The 20,701-nt window shown below is 38.9% G+C and overlaps 1 protein-coding gene across 6 annotated transcripts in view; it reads left to right on the forward strand.

Annotated features, from left to right (window-relative positions):
• MYOM1 (myomesin 1) overlaps nt 1-19,035 on the forward strand; it is a 78,233-nt gene extending 59,198 nt beyond the window's left edge. For 4 of the 6 annotated variants that reach the window (XM_084510671.1, XM_084510674.1, XM_084510675.1 and 1 more), the window contains 11 exons: nt 671-784; nt 1,464-1,551; nt 2,294-2,332; nt 2,426-2,531; nt 4,144-4,307; nt 5,504-5,540; nt 5,856-5,878; nt 7,109-7,164; nt 12,117-12,332; nt 15,173-15,317; nt 16,522-19,035. In XM_084510671.1, the coding sequence (XP_084366797.1) occupies nt 671-784; nt 1,464-1,551; nt 2,294-2,332; nt 2,426-2,531; nt 4,144-4,307; nt 5,504-5,540; nt 5,856-5,878; nt 7,109-7,164; nt 12,117-12,332; nt 15,173-15,317; nt 16,522-16,679 (1,146 nt within the window). In that variant the 3' untranslated portion in view covers nt 16,680-19,035. Of the gene's footprint in view, nt 1-670; nt 785-1,463; nt 1,552-2,293; nt 2,333-2,425; nt 2,532-4,143; nt 4,308-5,503; nt 5,541-5,855; nt 5,879-7,108; nt 7,165-12,116; nt 13,110-15,172; nt 15,318-16,521 lie in introns of those variants that run through there. The other 2 variants (XM_084510673.1, XM_084510676.1) reach the window with 2 other exon arrangements.
• Nucleotides 19,036-20,701: the final 1,666 nt, after the last annotated feature.

Raw genomic sequence — 20,701 nt, forward strand, 5'->3', positions numbered from 1 at the left:
GTATGATTAATAAACTCTGCTTTCTTTACAGAAATACTGTATCTGAACAAACAGCAATGTGTCGGTTACTGTGCTGGAAATAGAAAGAGAGGCCATCTGCAAAAAATCATTCAAGAAGGGAACTCTTTATAACACACTTCTTGTGTATCACCACTGGTATTCAGGGACTTGTTAGATGTGCCCGTACAGCTTCCCAGTTCAGGCATTTAAGATAGAGACTGGCACAGGAGCAGGGTAGGAGGAAGGTAACATTTGTTCTGAAGGGATAAAGAGCACCTGCCTCTGGACCGTAAATTTGTTATCCCCTGACAGCTCTCTGGTCACGTCTCTGCAGTGAGCTAGGGCTGCCGTTCAGTCCTCTGTGTCCCCCCCTTATCACAAGCAGAGGTAAAACAAATCATCCTGTGCTCTTGCTGTTTTTTTTTTTTTTCACACAAAACACTTTGGAAAATAGCTTAAATATTTTTCTTCAGGTCTGCCATCCGTCTGTCCGTCCATCCGTCCGTCCGTCCATTCATCCATCCATCCATCCATCCATCCATCCACCCATTCAGGAAAACAGACCTTAATAGGAATGACGGATCCTTGTGAACTCGGGGACTGTCTGATTTTGGGCATGTTTATAATTGCAATGTGAGAATAATTGCAATGTGGTTTTCATCCATTTTAGGTGGCTAATATTAAGAAGGAAACACACATTGTATGGTACAAAGATGACAGGGAGATAATGGTAGACGAAGAACATGACTTTAAAGATGGTGTGTGCACTCTGCTGATATCGGAGGTGAGTGACTGTCTTTGCTAACCCTAATCTGAAGTCAGTGTTATGAATTCAAGTGAAAGATATGATCTGATATTTCAACAGAACAATCAAAATAGGAAGTGGGTTTTAAAAACGGAAAAACTCATGAGGCGTCTATATTTTAGCTAAAATAAATTTCTATCTATAACTGCTCACTCAGATTTTCAGGAAATGATGACAGCAGAGATAATAAGCATGTCGCTTCCTTTGCATGTCAGTTAACAACCGAATGAGACCACATCTCTGTTGTGACTTGCACTTAGGAAGTGCTTGTCACTTGGGCTTCCAGAGGACCGCCCTCTCAAAGTCACCCAAGAGACACACTTGAGATTTGTGGTCCCTGCCCAGCTCTGCTGCAGACAGAGGGTGTGACCTGCATTAACCACTAAATCTCTTTGCTTTCCATTCCTCTGGCTGAAAAAGGGCAGAAGCCCTGTGGTGGATGGGGGCCATGATGGGGCTGTCAGGGCAGGACCTCCCAGCCAGGTCCTGACCCACCACCCCAGCCAGGAGCTGGGCACAGGGGGCACCAGGGTAACCCCAGCCCTGGGCATTGGGCACCTCCTGTAGGACAGGGATTGGGATGGGATGAGATGAGGCCGGGCCGGGCCACAAAATCTGGATTTTTCTACCATAACTGCTCTGAATACTGTTTTTACAGTTTTCTAAGAAAGACACTGGCACTTACGAAGTCATACTGAAGGATGACAGAGGAAAGGACACCAGTGAGCTCAAGCTTACGGACACAGGTCAGAGCCCCTTTCTGCATGCTCTAAGCCATGCAGCCGACAGCCTGCAAGCAAGATCGAGGCAATAAAGATAACTGCATAAGTCTCCTTCCTGTGGTTTCGTTCCTCCTGTATATAAGATCATCTCATTAGAAAAGCAGAGATTGTTTAGCACAAGTAGCATTTGAATATGCCTCACTGCATGAGGATCTTGTATAATTTTGCGAGAATGTGATGACTAGTGCTGAGCAGAATGATAACACATTTCCTCAGGGGCTCACCAGTAGTTTAAGTCTGCAATTATAGAAAGAAATTACAGAGCTAGATACTTTTAAAAGATCTCACTTTTTAAAATGTTTTGTCATTACTATATTTAGAGGCTTTTCCATTCCTTGTGACCACTGCGTTTTTAAAATTTCAGTTATAGTTAAAGTTCCAAGCAAGTGGGAAAAAATCATATCCATTGCAATGTACACAGATGGGTCAGCAGTCCTACTGAATATGGTCATTTACAGGGTAAAAAAAAAAAAAAAAAAAGAATACAGTTCAGCTGCAGCAGTATTCATAAAGGTTAAAGTCTGGAAACTGTGGAATAACAGGTTACATTTTGGCATTACTTAGCTTTCTAATACTCTTTTTAAGGTAGGTCTCATTTCTTGTTGGACCCTACTGGGGAGAATATTTCAGAATCGGTGCTTGGCCTATGATTGACTGTGCTTGAGATGCAGACACTGAGTTTAGTCTATGGATTTTGTTTCCACAGCTTTTGCAGATCTGATGAATGAAGTATGCAGAAGGATTGGTAAGCTTTTAATTCTCTTCTGAGATGAATGACTCATTGTGACACTCAATGAATGCCTGCATGGCTGCATAAAAACATGTGGTCTTCTTGCAGCTTTATCTGCAACAGACCTGAAAATCCAGAGCACAGCTGAGGGTATCAGACTGTACTCCTTCGTCACCTATTATGTAGAGGATCTGAGAGTAGGCTGGGTACACAAGTAAGTATGCAAAAGCTTTGCAAATATCAGTGTGGTTTGTTTTTTATAGACTCAGAAAGAACCTGGGTATATGAGACAGACTAGGCACAGCTGTCTTGTCATCATCTCTCAGGGGTCTTTCTCTCATGTGAGTTAGTTTCAGTGAACTTCACCCACGAGGAACCAGTAGGAGAGTTAGGTCTTGGTGGCACGGGGCCTTCCTGCTGTTTTCATGTGAGACCGACAGTCCCACGCCATGTGCTGCTGTCAGGGCTGTGCTGCTTCAGAGGGCTTCCCACCTCCCGAATGGGATCTGCATCTTCCTCTGAACTGGTTTTGAGGGGCAACACGAGTATGATCTATGGCACTGACAAGCTCTGTTAGAGGCCTGCACATCTGGTTCAGAGATACCTGGCCTGGAGGCCTACTTGTCTAGGAGCCATAATTCACAGGAACTGGGGCAAACGGGCACATCCTCTTCATGCATGGGTTCATGTTTTGGAGGCAAAACAAGATTGATTCAACACGTGCCTGAGGCAGTAAAATCCAGACAGGCCCTCCTGTGAGCGCTCAGAGCCTAACAAGGACAGACAGGAGAACTGAGACTCTTACAAAGCAGTTGAATACCCAGCTCCCCATAAAATTAATGGGAGTTGAGTATGCAAGTCCATGAGACAGCTTTGAATTTTCACTCAGCATAAACAGCTTGTACTGAAAAACTCAGAAAAGTAAACAACTTAGTTTATTTTAAATCTATTATTAATGTTCTTGCTGTTTCACTTCCTGTGTATATGGTAGCAGTTTGAGGTCTTCCTCTTTCTTGGCATACATTTTGATCTGGTAAAACCAGGAGACCCGAGCATTACAAAACTAGATGTGAATACGAATTGCCCTGGATTTTTTCTCTCCCTTCATTTTCTCTCTTTTTCTATACTTCTTGCTTGTCTCTCTCTTTTCTCTATTTAATTTTTAGAAGCTAATTTCATCTTGAAGCACATCAAATTGCTCTTTGACCCTCTAGCATATTCAAAGCTATCAATTGAAAGATAAAAAGAAAATGAGCAGCTTATTTGACAAATATCTTCTGCCTCTTCCAGAGCAATTAACTGCTTAGCTAAGAAGCTGAAAATTGGTATTTTTCATGTGAGATGTATTTGTGTCAAGATACATTTAACTGTAAAAGCCAAGGCATAGCAGAACATGAGAAAACTTTCAAACTAGGCAAAAACCATTTGTAACAAAAGTGTTTTTCTTCAGGTACAGCCCTATGTAGTTTTGCTTTGCTCAAGCAGAAATAAACTTGTGCTAGAGAGAACACAGAAACATTTGAGGTATTACCATCAGATATCTGGGTCTTAAGTCTGTGTAATATTTCTATGACTCAGGTTCATAACCTGTCTGCAAGCTTTGAGGGGAGCTGGAAATTGAACAGAAGAAGACTGTCATGATAAGTCTGTCCCTTTGGTCTACAGTTTAGCAATGAATTGGCTTCAAAAGCTTCAAAATATGATGGCATACTGTTGCACCTTGGAAATCATTTAGTAACTGCAGGTGTTCTGAGTGACACAACAGGAACAAATCCTGTTTATATTCCAGTAAAAATGAAGGGGTGACATTGTTTTGTATTTTTCAGTGACACCCAGATTAGGTTTACAGACAGAGTGAAGACTGGTGTCACCGGGGAGCAGATCTGGCTGCAGATCAATGAGCCAACTCCTCAGGACAAAGGCAAATACACCATGGAACTCTTTGATGGTAAAACCGCACACAAAAAGACAGTGGATCTGTCTGGACAAGGTAGGCCATCCATGCTGTTAATATCACCTGCACATGGGTATGACGCTGTGGTAGGGCAGGAGCATCTCTAGCAGGATCAATCTGATACTATTTGGATATCAGGTTAATTTTTCCCATTCCAAATATCAGCTTGCAGTTTGCCCTGGAGTTGCCTATGGAGATGTCAGCCCAGTTTCTGGGTTATCTTACAAAACCCTTGGGTTGCTGGCATTGATTGACAATTTTAGACACAAGTTGTTGCACTGAATGCCTTCTGTATCTTTCCCTTCCAAGTAATAATACTCAGAGAAGGAAGTGAGGGACAAGTTTGTTCTGTTACTTTCCTACTGTATTTCTTTGATGGATATAATAGGGCTCCTTATTCTTCGGAGATGTCAAGACTGGTCCCTTTCATCAGCACAATGAGGGAATGTTACGGGAACAGCTAAAATTAATTCAACTGACTGATGGAAGCTCTTACTCTGAGAGAGCTCTCAGAACCTACGAAGCACATTAACTACTTCTGAGTTTCTGCTTTCCATCCCCAGCATTTCCCATCCCTAACGCTTTGCTTTGGGCCTATAAGACCTGTGTAAGGATGATATACTTACAAGCATCTCTGGTTGCTCCTTCTTTACTCTATCCTCATTTTTTGAGAAAAAGTGTGAAAAGCACTTAGGAAAAATAAATCTCTGTATCATAAGCGGGTGGTCTGCAAATTGGAGTATATATGACAATCCACTGGGGTACAGGAAAAAAAACAACACAAGAACTTCAGTAGCATGTGTATATAATTTATAAAGAATTGCGTATACACATATGGAGGGTACTCAAAATTGTATTACTAATAGGGGGTTGTGATCAAAAAAAGTTTGAATGACTTTAGTGTGGTATATTTTGGGTTTCCTCCTCTGTTTTGTGAGGTAATTTCAGCCTATCATTCTCCTATCACTCTGTGTGAATTTTTGACCTTTAGTAGAAAAAAGAATTGTGTTTATGTATGCATATGTACATATAATAGTTACCATATACAAGACTGCCTTTATTAGTTGAACCACTCAGCATTTTAGGGCTTATACAGTATCACAGCATGTATCCATACTTGAATATTTCTTTAATGATGTCTACATTTTAAATTAATTTCTGCATTTTAAATGAACGCTTGTGGTGGCCTATCTTTGAACCTACCTTTAAAATCAACTTTTCTCTTTACAAAGCATTTGATGAAGCCTTTGCTGAGTTCCAGAGACTAAAGTAAGTATTATGCAATTCAAATACAGCAATGGCACCCATAAAATAATAATGGTATTTGTTTGTTTTGTGCTAGAGCTAAAAATATCGTATGAAACAAATCCTAGTCCTACAGAAGCCTGTAGGAGTTTTGCATGTGACTGCTTTGGTATAACTCTTATGTAACAGTTAGGTAATGAAGAAAAAGCAGTATTGCCAAATGACAAGAGGCATTTTCTTTTAACTGATTAAGGCAATTTAAAAGACGAGCTATTTTTCCATCACTCTAAGTAAACCTTAAATAAAATTGGATTTTCTTTTTGTTTCTTTCAACTCCAGGCAAGCTGCGATTGCAGAGAAAAGTAAGTGGGCCTTCTTTGACAGTAATCACAATAAGCTGTTTATGAGGGTTTTCTTCCTATACAGGAAAGTTGTGTGTTGGGAGAGAGAGAGGGGGCATGTATGCACATGTACATACCTGTGCGCATCCTAAAACTAGTTGACCTTACACCAAGGGAAGCAAGGAGCATGATTTAACATTTTGCACATTGCCGCTAATTTAACAATTTAATTTGACAATTTAAGAAGGGGTTACGTGGACTTTTCCAGAATAAGCTCCTGTTCCCATCATAGGGCATAACCAGAGCGAGAAAATTTGGGGGAGAAAAATATGGAGAGGGATCTGAGTTAATTCCTCACTGGATATAGACTCCAAATGGAAAGGGTTTGGGCTATGTACAGCAATCCCTGCTAGTTCCAGCTGAGGTAGCAGGAAAGGAGCAGGAACAGCCCTGCCCTGGGCAATTCATTTCTAACTCTGCATGATTCATAGAGGGCTGGCACAGGCAACATAGTCGTGCTCATTACTTCATCAAGTTGCCATTTACTCCGGAGTATATATTTTACAGAGTATATTAGATGAGAACATGCTCTATAGTCACGTCCTTCCTCTGCCAGGCTCCACCAGGACTTACAACTAAAAAAATCCATGTTCCAGAATAGGTACCTGAAAGCCTGCATGTGATCAGCTTATTTGTTTTTATGTAAGATTCCTATGGGACTTTGAGCTTAACCTGTAGAGCAGATACCGACCTTGTTTACGTCCAGGTGCACACAAAGGGGTGGCATTTCACTGCTGTCACCAAGACTGAATCCTGTTGTTGTTTTTAGATCAAAACCAAATCTTCAGCTCTGTCTTAGCTGCCATTCATTCCTTATCAGAAACACGTTTCTAGTTTATGACACTAAAAATTTAGATCACCAAATCTCAAAAATTCAAAATTTTTTTTGTGTGTGCGTGTGTAATCACAAGCAACACTGAATCAGTGGCTAAATCTGCAGGACACAGCACATGGACTTTAATTCCCTCCTGTAAGTGACTGATGCCAGCTGTTAACACTTCTTTTGCTGTGAATCAAACGTTTCTAAAGTCCAAATGGTGTGCTAAGAATGCTGAGTAATTCTGTCCTAGCGCAGATATCAGAGACAAGTTGTACATAAATAAGATAAGAAGAAAGAACTAGAGGGGAAACAGAATCTGGGACAGAGTTGATTCTGAGAGACTAAAGAAAATTATGTTCATTTCTTTTCAGACCGTGCACGGGTGCTTGGAGGTTTGCCCGATGTTGTCACCATCCAGGAAGGCAAGGTACAGTGAATTCACCAAAGCTTTACACAACAGCTGAACAGCTTGAATGCCTTTCAATGACAGCAAAATATTCACCTTTTTTTTAAAAAAAAAAAAGATTCCATCTTTAAAATCTGCCACATTATTTATTCATTCCCTGTCTTCTGTACATAATGCAATGGTCTTGCACAGATGGGTTTATTTATTTAGGGCAGTGTCTTTTCTTAAGCATTAGATAAAAGTGAGATGACAATGTGAGCTGAGACTAAAATTCCTTATGTAACCAGCTCTTTAAAAATTCATGCGCAGGTTTCACTGTTAGGTTTATCTATCTATCTATCTATCTATCTATCTATCTATCTATCTGTCTATCTGTTTATTGTAACAGGGTACCGAGGAAGATTTTGATTCCCTTTTTTTCATAGGATAGTTACACATTTTGTGTCTTACGGAGTTAACTGATAGTCAGATCTGTCAAAGCTGCCTTTTAAACAGGCTAAAAGCAGTAAACCTTTCTAACTCAATTCTCTTTCAGATGAAAGGAGAAATTTTTCTGTATTTCATTGGGGTTAGTGGGAAGGAAGTCAGAGGAAGTCACTGGTATTACATCGGACTATATTAGCGTAGTTTGGCTAAAAGATTATTGTAAGGCAGTCACAGGGGAACACAGCCATGTCACTGCTCAAGCACAGGACAGACATCCCAGGAAGTCAGTTCATAATCTTGTAACCTTTTCCCAGCACTCTGCTTCTACAAGCCGCAGCAAAGTAGCACTGAGACCAAAAGCATCTGCTCTTCACCTCCCTCTGGTCAGCCATAAGCCACTTCCTTTTCAAAGTGTGGGCGAACACTGAAATGAGACATTTGAATGTAGTTGAAAAGCTGTAACAGGATAACTACAGTAAGACAGCTTCTTGATATTTCCATTTTTTTTCTGGTAGTGGGTCAGCTGGGTTAGAGGTACTTGATTATAAACTGAGCAGAAGCATTAAAAATCTAAAAGCTTGACAATGCAAGACAACAAACATAGCCACCAGATAGTGGGCTGCAGCAGTTCAGGGAAAATTAAGCATCTTGACATTATAAAATGGAATAACATTTGATTAAACTTTTCATTAAAGGATTTAGTGGCTCATGGAATGATGTAAAAATAAGCAGCATTCATACAAGTATTGTAACTGTAGGCAGAGGACAGAAAGAAATAGAATGAATTTGCAGAATTTCAGACAATATTGTTTCTGCTTGAATATGAGATTCTCATACAGGTTTGGCAGGGGATAAATTTGGGTGATTATTATCAGGTTTAAGCTGACAAAAGAGAGTTGAAGTCGAGTATAAGCTCACTAAAGCAAATTGTGTAGTTTACAACAAAAGCAGTTCATAAAAAAAAAAATGAGTTGCAAAATCTTACCCAGACACACATTGTCCTTGACAGCAAGGACATTTGTGATGTTTGAATAAGCGACTGGAAAACTCCCAGAACTTGAGACAAATATCGTTGACCTTATGTGTCTGGATTCTGTAGATGATCTTTTTGAGAAACAGAGTAGGGCAGAGAGCGTTCAGGGAAAGCACTGCGTGTTTGGGTGTTGTTGGCTCATCTGCCTACTGCTTGTATATATGCTGGAGAGAGGGGGAGGGTGGTTTTCTGTACCTGGTGTGTAATCCATGCAAATTGCACAATCAGCAAGGATTTTGAATATGAGTAAATGAGGTAGTCGAGAACTGGCAATTGCAAGTTTTGGTTCTGAATACAAGTGCAGCCATAACTGGATCTCAAACTTAAACTTAACACTGCGATTGCGATGCTATTGACTGGCTTTTTACACATGAGCTGAAGGATATGTGTGGGAATACATGAGCCAGCACTTACCTAGTGTTAATCAAACAGTGCTACAGATGGCCTAAGAGGCTTCCACTGATAGACATAAAAGCTCTTCAGCATTGGGTTATAATTGGAAAAGGCTAAGTGTCAGTTCATATTAGGGAAGTTCATATCAGACAAAACTAACATAAGTTTTGCATACGGATGGCCAATTTAACCTAAGTAGTTGTTTTAACAAAAATAAGGGGTTTTATTTTTCAAAGGAGACATTGGATCCTGGCAGACAGGCACTTTCAGACCTAGAAGCGACATGTTACATCCTCCTGCCCACCAGCTCCCCCTGTTCTCCCCTTCTGCCAGGGTTGGTGTCCTCATAGGTAGGCTGGAAGAAGGAGCATGTTCCCATAACTTAGCTGCTTTAATTCAGACCCTGGCATTTTAGTCCAAACTGCCCATAAATGTGAGTATGTGATAATACATGTACATGTATGCAGGTGGAATGGCAATACTTGAAATACAACACATTTTCCTCTCCCATCTGCAATACCCTACTCATGCTAATCTGCAGTGAAACGCAGAAAAGTCAAGCAGAGACACAAAGGGTCTGGACTTGCAGCACCTGGTTGCTCCAAGTGCACGGGCATCAGTGTCCCAGCTGCAGATTTATGATGTGAACTTCTGTATGGAGCTTTGAGATGTGGTTGAAAGAAGTGAGGTTTACTCATGCAGGGTTTTTCAGATAGATCAGATTTCCTGATAGATGCCATTTACTCACTGTAACACCTAGACATGTTTCTAGTCCACCCTCCACCCCCTTCTTTTTTTCCCCACTGGACAATCATCAGAGCCAGACAACTACTGGAAAAGATGGATTACTTTGGAGGGGAAAAGTGCCTCTTACCCTTGTCTTACTCTTGTCCTTGCAGGACAGAACACACTTTGTTACTGGGATAGGTATTTCAGGATAAATACAGCATTATAATCAGGGTTTTCTGTGAGTAGTACCGGCATGAATACATGAGCAAGGACTATAATCTGCCCAAAGAACAGGAAATCTGAAGCAGACAGGTACAGTCACAGAGGGTAACCACTTCTACTTGGCTAAGGCACCATAATCGTGGAACTGTCTTCCAGAAAACTTTGGCATGACCAGAGATCTTGCCATCAACATAGTGGATTAGAAGATACATCTCTACACACTAATAGCCGGAAAATTAACAAGAGTTGGGAACATAAAGAGGAGCACAGATGTCAAGCCGGAGCTAGTGATGCAAGGTTAAGCCAAATGTGGCTATTTTGATGAATGATTTAGAAGAAAAAAGTCATTGTTGATGCTGTATTCCTTTGAATTAAGGAGTACTGCACCACTTCAAACACCTGAGGTTTGAATGATGCCCCTATTAGAGCAGCCCAGACAAGGACATGAGCTTATTATCATCTTGGAGTGGTAGATGAGGTAATTTAGTGATGACCTCTTGCTTGCTAGAAAACCAGAACACATTAAAGAAATACTGAATGCCATAAGGGACACGTGCAATTCTTGGCTGAGACCAAGGCAGAGGACATGTTTGCACTGATAGTGTTAAGGAAAAGGGGGAAATGTAAAACCACTTGTTTTCCCCATCTTTTTGAAAAGATGAACTGATATGGTCAAAACCACATTCTTACCAGTGGGCTACAGGAGAAGGCATCCATAATCCCCAAGTTGTCATCAACTGTAGGTGCTGCAGGAAATCAGATAGGGGCCATTTCCACCAGGCTTTCACCACCCCACACCCAGTATATGTCTTTCCTTCAGTACCAAGATATATGTGTTGGTGGTGGTTGGGGGGGAAACTTCACCCTCCCTTTTGTTTTCATTCTGTTCTTTAGGATTTGGGATTTCTGTGATTATGATTTTTGTTCTCAGAAGTATAATGCCTTTCTGACGTGACAATATATAGGGTCACAATGTGATTCTCCTCAGTTGTCTCTATTTTTGATGTATTTTTATCAAAAGCCTTTAAAAAATGGACAAGAAACTTGATTTCAGTCAAGCAGAACCTTGTCCATTCCTTATGTACCACTGAAGACCATTTTCTCTGTAGTATATTTTTCAAATTTTGCTAGAGAAAAAGTTAGATTTCTCTCTGAGGAATATTTTCAGTTTGGAGCAATGTACTATTTAGTACTTAGACATAAATCAATTCCTTACTAAATAAAGGTCAGAGAAAGGTGTATGTACACTAAAGATTCATGTGAATATGTTTTACATTTGACTTTCTATGTGATGTTCACTGTTGCAAACTCTTTGAGAAGATTCCTACAGCATTGTGAGTGGAGGAAGGGATAACAGCATCCCTTGTGATGTCCATATGTAACACGTATACCTCAGTTGACAACAGCAAAAAAAAAAAAAAAAAAAGAGACCCAAACATTGTATGCACCTTAGATGTGCCAGCCTGCAGAATCTATTCAATGGCTAGTGATCTCTCCAACAACTGACTTGATAATGAAGATGCTTCCTTCAGTCTGTTTGGACTTAGGAAGCTTACTAACATCGAAGGGATATACTTACATGAGCACTGAAGAAACAGTAAAGTCTGTTTTGATTTCAGTTAAAAATAGTTTTATAGGACTGCATAAAACAAATTAAGGTAGTTGAAAGAGCTGTCAGGGCATGGTTTAAAAAGATCCTAAATTAAACAAAATATTCCAGGGACACTTCGCCCTTAGTCATTATTTCCAAAAGGAAGACAGGCTTTATTTGCTTCTGTGGCAAATACGTAGTGAGCTTAACCTGAACAAATCCATCTAATAGATCCTCAAATTCATATTTTGGGTCTAACACAAAAATGCAGCTGATATCTGGTTTTGTATTAAACATTATGCATGGAGAAAATCCCAGTAATCATTATTAGAGCAGAGAAGAAGGTCCATAAAATATTGAAAAGGTCGTAATGGAGTTTTTGAATTAACTGAGTTCTTTTTCTTTACGATACAGAAGACTGTGACAAAAACTATTGATCACTGATGATGACATGTATCCATTTCCTAAAAGCAGGAAGCTAAATGGGAGGAGGTGGAACATTTGGAGAATTGTGCATCAGAAAACACAGCAAGTATTTATTGACTCTTACATATAATCCTTTCATACTTTTTTCTGTAGGCACTCAATCTGTCTTGCACTGTCTGGGGAGATCCTACCCCAGAGGTCTCATGGCTGAAGAATGAAAAATCATTTGTATCGGATGCTAACTGCATCCTGAAATTTGAATCTGGAAAGAACGTCAACTTCACCATTTCTTCTGTGTCCACACTCGACTCTGGGAAGTACAGCCTCGTGGTGAAGAACAAGTATGGCACAGAGACCAGTGATGTCACTGTAAGTGTGTTCATACCAGAGGAAGAGCAAGAAAATAAGAAGGAAGATAAGAAAACGAAAGCATGAATTTAAGACTAGGAAACAGAAGTATGGGGGAGGTTTTGGATGACAATGCTGACATAATGTGTGTGTGTAAATGGCTTACTGTTTTAGCAGGTAGCCTTGAATTTTTCCATTCATTTCATTTGTGTTTCTAAAGCCCTTAATTGTGCCAGGGAAAATAGTGCATCTCCTAAGTATTTTCTCACTGCTAACTTCACAGAACCTTGTTGTGCCATCCTCTCACCCCAGCCAAATGCATGCTGGCTGTAAACACTGGTCTGCAATTTGACCCCCTTCCTGGGGCACTTGACCACACAACACAAAAGAAAAGGGTGACAAAGGATTTGAGTGGAGGCAACTGATGAGGCAGATGGAAAGATAAAAAAAGATCAAGGCATTTCTCAGCTGCAGTTTAGATTTGTTCCAACTTTGGTAAAGTAGCATAGATGGAATGTGTTAAGAGAATTCAAACCTTGGAGAAGTTAGTGCTGGTTTTCGTCTACATTAAGGCCCCCTTGTATTGCTGTGTTACTTTAGAGAGGCCTTAATATGGGTGTAATTTACATCCATAAATATTGTTTAATCTGCCCAATTGGGGTAAAAGTACTGTAATATAAATGAAAACGAAGACTTAGGAGGCTAGAATACTACTAATGTCTGCATGTGTCTACAAATATGAATGAACTCTCCTCTATGTTCACAAATAAATGGGATTCACTTCTTTCATTCTGTCACGAGTTTGTTTCACTGTGTCATGTTTTACTGGTCACGGCTCTCCTGGTTGTTCACATTATCTTATTATCTTAACCTTTTCACCACTTTATTTACCTCTAGCTTCACTTTAGATCCATGTTAATCTTCACTTTACTTGTCACTGCAAAATCCCTGATGGCATCACTTCACGTTTCTCAGTCCAGACCTTCACTGCTTCACATCTCAGCTCACAAAGGTATTTTTGCCAGTTGAGGCACAGGAGTAGTCTCATGCAGTTCAAAGGGCCTGATCGTGAATTTTGACTGAAGGGTGGTAGGTAAGTATGTTGTTAGACTGAGACCCTAGTTAATTTCATCCACATTTAACACTGAAGATCAGAAATAACATATTTCTTTAAGATCCTTTGAGGGTACAAAAATAATCTTTACTGGAACTGAGAAAAAATATATATATATATATTTTTTTTCAGATAAAAATATTTAAGAACCTTTCATCCAGATCCAAAAATATTTCAGAACCATTTGTCCAGATCCTGAACACACTTCTATAGATTAAAAAATCCTTGTCAGCCATTTTACAACAATGCCACTGATTATTAGCTGAGGAATAGCAACAGAATGCATATATATTTCCATCCTGTTGGACATATTTGATATGATATTATGCCATACTAATAATTCTTTTCAGAACTGATCTCGCAGCAGCACAGTGATTTTTCACATCAAAATCTAAAGAACAATTGTATATATTTCCAGTGTTCTGTGTAAGGATGATCTGTGTGCATCCTTTACATACTTCCTCATCATTTTTAACCATGGTGGCTGCAGAAACAGTGCTGTTTCCCAGGCACTCATTTTGCTGCAGTATTGGCATTTCTGTGAGGAATACACAGTGCTGTGTAAGTGCTGTGCAGCTAATGCTGACTTAAATCCTTGCCATCTGAGGCTTACTGTCAACTACAGCTAATGTTAAAGGCCAAGTGGGTGCATGAGGGAATTCTTAATGTCTAGTACGTGGAGAATTAAGTGCTGGTTTGCTGGCATTGTGTTTAAAGGTCTTTGTCTTCAAAAAAAAATATTGGAGTATAGAAACTAATAACGATATTAATAATTCAAAAAAATATATCCAGATTTAATTCAGATTTATAACATATCAAAACATTTTAGCATGTGCTTAATGTTATCCATGAAAAGTACCACTGGGACATGGTAGGTTTATCTGGTATACATCTTTTTTCTTCCAGAATGGTTTTCACATCAGTTATTTTTAACATGAAATTACATAAAGCTACCATGTTTTCAGCATCTCACATAAACAGTAAATGTGTTCAGTCATCACATGGCCTTATCTACTAAAATATTTTAAACTCAAATATTTAATTTTATTTAATAATATTTATTGGGATTACTGCGATCTTAAGTGTGCAATTATGGACAGTAATCAATCACAATCGCAGTTAAAAAAAATCAGACTATTTAGTTACACAGCTGTGTTTCAGACAACGTAAAATAGTTTAATTATTATATTTCAAAATATTAGCAGGAGAATATCTGTAATTTGAGATACATCAAGCTTCCTGAGTTTAGAGAAGAAATGTCAAATTATTTGATAATTTCTCTTAGTATAATATGAGGCCAGCCCAGGGGTGATAAGCAGGTCATTTCATCCTCGACTCAGAACATTATGCTATGTAAAAGCAACAACATTACATCTCTTGTCCATCTTCCCAAGTGAAAACAAGAATCTAACTTGCTCCTTGCAAGTCCTGGTAGCTGATGTTTATTACTTAGCGTTAGCATAATTTAAATGATAATTGCATTTTGGCAGCAGCTTATTTCTACTATTGCATCTTCAAAAATCTGTCCTGCTGCCTCCATCCATTTGGCAGAATGGCAAATTCCATTTGGCAAGGGAATATAAGAAGTGGGTCATCTCCCAGATAAGAATCAGGATTCTGCTTCTCTTTGGTTCAGAAGACGTATGTGCCCTGAAAATTCAAGGAGTAGTTGTTTCTAAACATATTGCTGCCAGGGACTCAGTCCCCATCTCTCGCTTGTGCATTTTCTGTTCTTGCTTTGCTTCAGGTGATTGTGATTTCTGTGTCAGGCCAGACTGACATGGCTAAGCATGCTGCTAGTGTCCAAGGACAAAGTCAGAATAACGTAACTCTATCTAAAAAGAAAAAGGCAACTACAGCAAGCAAACAACATAAGGAAGGGGAGAAGAAAGGTAAGAGTGCTTTCACCTTTATGACAGCTGCTCCAATGGAAAAAAAATGTTGAACATTATGCAGATAGTAGTCTGTACTGATCATCACCTCACAGGTCCCAAAGAAACAAATTTACTGTATGCATGTGACAACAAATGCAAAGTATGAATTGGCTGGTTAAACCTCAGTGAGATTTAAGTCCCCATCCCACCGAGCTACCAGTTCTCACCTTGGCTCACTTGACTGATAGAAGTTTTTTAAGCCATAATGTTACTGCCCAATTGCTGAATGCAGAGGAAATATTTCCTAAGCATATGTACATATACAGATTGAATTATTTTTGCCAGCTAGACATTTGACACTTGCAAAAAAAAAAATAAAAATAAATATATATATATATATAGGCTAGGTAAATGCCAAAGTGTTTTAGAAAACTCTGACCATATGGGTATTTGAGATCAATAAATTATTCTCTCTTCATTTTAAGTCCATATTGAATGTTGAAGTCGGAATTATAATCAACCATATTTCCATCCAGTCTAGAGAAAGGGTGGAAAATGAAAAGCCCTCTGGTGATTCAGCATTCTTGTGTATTACAGATTTTTTCTCTTTGGTTAGACTCTTTTTTTATATAATTGCTACTTGGACATTGATTTATTCTTCACAGCTACATTTCCCTTATGTAGGGCATTTTAGATCCAAATAAGCCTTAAATTCCAACATTATCAGAATATATATTTTATATGCTTTTGCCCAAGTATTTTTTGTTTTTATACATTTGTACAAACAAAATGTTTGTAAAAATGTTATATCATTGCTGACAGACCATTTTATAATCTTACTCCTCCTGTTTTGGTTCCTAAGGCAAGAAGTAGTAATTAACAGCATTTCTTTCCTCTCTTGCCTTGCTGCTATGGGTAACTTGGACATTTCTGAGCAGTTGTGTAAATGAGATGCCTTACGTAAGAAACAATTATTTGTGCATGTAAATGTTTTGCAGGCTCTATCCCTTAACTTATTTAATTAGAGATCACAAATATTTGGCCTTGTTGTTGGTTCTGTGAAAAGTAGTAGCGTCTGTGATACTGAATCTCTTTGAATGGGTATAAGAAGAGGAAAATAACAAGGTCATAACCAGTGCTAAATGAAAATCTAGCTCTGCATTCCTCCATGTTGCCAACTATAGTAAATACAAAGGAAATTTTATTACTTCTCCTAAATCAGATTTTATTAAGCCACATGTAGATGAAATTATTGCCACAGAAGAGACACCTGACCCAAAAGGAATCCCCACAGTGGAGAAAAAAAAGGATGCAAAGAGCAACCAGCACCCAGCAAAGAAGACTGATGAAAAGGCTGCAGCAGCAGAAACGGTTCCTTAGCCCACAGAAGGCCTGGAAACAGGGAAAGAAACCACTGGGAAAAAAAAAAAAAAAGCCTCGAGTTAAATCCAATGTTCTTGAATGAAAAGTATGATCTTGCTGTGATCTTACTATGTACTAATACATTTTAGCTGAGTTTTCATGGGTGGTAGGCTAGCCATAGTACTTTAACACCAAAGTTTGTGTTTATTTTTATATGATTTGTGATACTTCGTAACTTTAAATGCACAGTAGGCGTCCACTTAGGTCTCAGTATCAGAGTGGTTGTATTGCAGACCTTTCTAAGCACCTTGATAATGCCCCATGTACTGGCAAGGTGATTCTAATTGCTAGAAAATGTCCATGATAAACAGAGGTTGTTAGAATGAATCCTGTCCAGTAAATAACTGACTTTACTGCCCTGTAAAAGAATGTCGATATCAGTTTTGTGGATCTGTTAATACTCGTAGGCCAACATAGCTTGAGGCAGGCCCCATTTCCTTTCTCAAAGAAACCGTACATACGGTTCTTTTCATGACACGTGGGCTGCACTTTTCACCGTGACCACTGAAGCCACAGGGGAAGATCTTCAGAAGCAGAACCATCTCCTACAGCCACAGGGAGGCCACAGGTAGGTTTTCATTCAGTTCAGGTTTCTCTCATCCACATCTCTTTCATCAGATGGACGATGTTTGGTATTTCTTACCACTGAGATTCACATGACTGCTTTCCAGTCCTTTCCACTTCCTTAATTCCCTCCCTGCCTTGGTGAAGTACTGTGGGTATAGCACTAACCCATAAAGCATCAACTGCCCCAAATGCACATTTCTCTACACCATTTTTGCTACTGAAATCATATTTCTGCTTCCAAAGCCTGCCAGACCCACTGTCCTCCTTCCCCCCAGTGACTCAGCCCAACACCAAAGCAGTTAACCACCTCTTCTTCTCCTCCCTGGGGTCAGGCCCAGTGGCTTCCTATGAACCACAGGAGTCAGCTACATTTAAGCCTACATATATATAGCCCACACAGCCTTTGTGTGTGGCTACGTATAAGCCAAGAATCTCTGCTTTAAGTCATTACTGTGTTCATGCACACATTTATTTAGTGAGGATGTAAGAAAATGCAGCCTGTGGATGCTCAGATATGTTGGAGGACAGAGTTTGAGCTGAAAGATCAATAAAGCAAAGGCCAGAATTTCTTTTGTTAATATGCAACCTGAATTCAACTTCTAAGTCACCAGAAGTTATTAAGTACAAGAAATAAAACTATTGTAATTAATAGGAAAATATTTTTATTGATTTCAATTCTTGGAAGGCTCAGTCATATTATATTGGCTATCTCCAGATGTATTGCTGATGGAAGGTTGCTAAACCCTGGTGATACTTCTAGGGTGTTAGATCTACGACAGAAGTGGATATACTGAAAACATGAGAAATACCAGTTCCTAGTCCATTTTTATCGAATTGTTAGTGTGAAAAACAAAGAATCTTATATTGGCTTATATTGGCTAAATCTTATATTGGCTAAATATTGACTGCTACACCCTCCCCCCCCCCAAAAAAAAAAAAAACAAAAAAAAAAGCAAAAAACAAACAAAACCAACCAAACAAACAAAAAAAAAGTAGTAGAAACTTAAAATCCAGTACAATTAAAATGATCCTATTAGACTTGGCTACTGTTTAACACAGAGCTTTATTCGCTATTACATTGCATCTTGTTCTTCATCTATGTATCATAGTTTAAATTAGCAAAAGACTGGAGCAGCATGGCAGGGAACTACCCAAGTGTAGGTCTCGTACAGGAGGGCGCATTTCCAAGCTAGGAGACATTTTAAATGAGAACCTTACGTGCATGTAGGTGCTCATGCAGTTGTTACAGAAGTTGATAAATATCTACAGATGTATGATTACATCACGCTGCCAGAGAGTTACAGTCTGGCCTTTCAAAATGTTTCCCAGCTGCAGGTTGTTTCACATGACTCTTAACTTTCTTTGCCATGGTTATTATTTCAACTTGATTTACCTAACTAAGAATCCATCACTTCTTACAGTCCTTTTGGGTTGCAAGTCTGTCTCTCTCTCACACAGCCATCAATGGCAGTGTATAAGTTATAAATAGAACAGATTCTACCACTCAGAGCCTGATCCAATTCCTGTAGAATTCCTGCCAGGGCTTTTTTCATGTGTTTTAATGGAAAACAAGCCAGAACTTAGAAGAACACTCAAACAGTCCCAAACCTCAGATAATGAAGCCCACTTTACTCCCTGTGAAGCCAAGGGTGGATCCTTTTGCTCTTATTTTAGCAGAATCAGGTCTTAGCTTTTTGTTGAAAGAAAAGTCAGAATTCTCCTGATATTTCAATTCATTTTTTTTTTACTCTAAATAAAAAGGGATCAGAAGGTGGTTTGATTTTTTTTTTTTTTTTTAATTTGGATGGTTCCTCAAAAAGCTGGAAATGCAGTCACAATAATATTGTTCTACTGGAAAATATTTTCTAGGCAGAAGTATAGTGCTGTTATGCATGGTAATTGAAATACATAAATAAATATTGCAAAGATAAAAAAAAAAAACTTTAAAATTTTCATGTTTATTATTTAAGCTGTAGATGTTCACAAGTGTAAACAAAACATTGATAGTAAATATTCATATTAAATATTAACAGAATTGTTGAATATATGCTTGATGAAATTTTTCTTGCAACCTAAGTGTAAAATTTACATTCTATTCTCCTTGATAATTATGAAAATCATTTCGATCTGTGTCCCTTACATACCAATAGAATGCAAATAATTTCTGAAGAAACAGAATTGCCTATCAAACACACAGAACCATTTGACTATATTTAAAATCAGACACTGGCTGCAATATTTAACTGAAATCCCACTTCTGGATCAAGTATTGTCACCAGTATATTCCATTCCAGAACTCTGGAACATACTGGAATACCAGAATATACTGCAATGCTCTGGAATACCCTTTATATTCCAATTGAGGAGTGTATTATAAATTCATATTTTTTCATTATTTAAGTGTGGGAAAGTGTTGCATATGAGCTATATTATCTAATCACCTTCCAAAATTATAAAGTGTGTATTTCAAAGATTAAAGATGTGAAAGACAGGCTTTGTGTAGCACCAAAGTAAAGGCATTGTGTTTCCATGTGTTCCTGACTTCTTCTGAGAATTATCTCTGGATTTGTTGCCAGTTATTGAGGAAGATCTGTCAGTGGCCTGAGACTGATAAACCATATTTTGATAACATGTAAAGCAGTAATATTTGAGGCAGCTAACTGCAAAATGAGATCATCCTTAAACTAATTAGTCTAGGGTGGACCTCCGCTCTGTATCTTTGGAAACAAATATAAAGGGAATGCATGAACAATATTTCATTTAAACTGCGCTTGCACTGACTGACACCTGAAACAAATCTTTCCATGCAGCAAGTTTTCCAGTGTTGCTAAAAGGAGAGTAAGTTTTAAGAACTGAAGCAAAATGTTGGCCAGAGGAAAGGGCAACAAAAGCTGTAAAGTGAAAAACATTAGAGAAACTCTGTTCCACAAGGGCTTCTGGAGATGAAGGTGAGAGGGACAGTGAGGGGAAGAGACTGATAGCAAGGGGAGGAAGGAAAACACCAGATTCATCTGCAACTACATTCTGCTGACTTTTCTCCTTGTCTCACTTCCTATTTCATTTTGTGGGATGCCTTTCCTGTAATCTTCCTCCTTCTGCACATTTTCAAATGCAACATCTTTTCTCTTTCCCCAGCCTTCATCTCCTGCCACCCATCCTATCTGCTACAGTCAGTTCCATTTACTGTGCATCACTCACACTAACAATAGTAGAATACAAACTCCTACTTAATTAGGCTGTGATTTTGGCACAGATAAGGATTTCTATCATGTCCATATCAGAAGATGGTTTGTGAAACACCTGCCAATGATTGACAAAGAATGGAGAAATGTTGCTCACGTGAGACTTGAGCTGAGTGTGCTGACAGCCAAATAGCCCAAACCAGCAAACAAGCCCATCAAGTACAGTGGGAC

This window comes from Aythya ferina, assembly GCF_964211825.1.
Source record: "Aythya ferina genome assembly, chromosome: 2".
Classification (NCBI taxonomy): domain Eukaryota; kingdom Metazoa; phylum Chordata; class Aves; order Anseriformes; family Anatidae; genus Aythya; species Aythya ferina.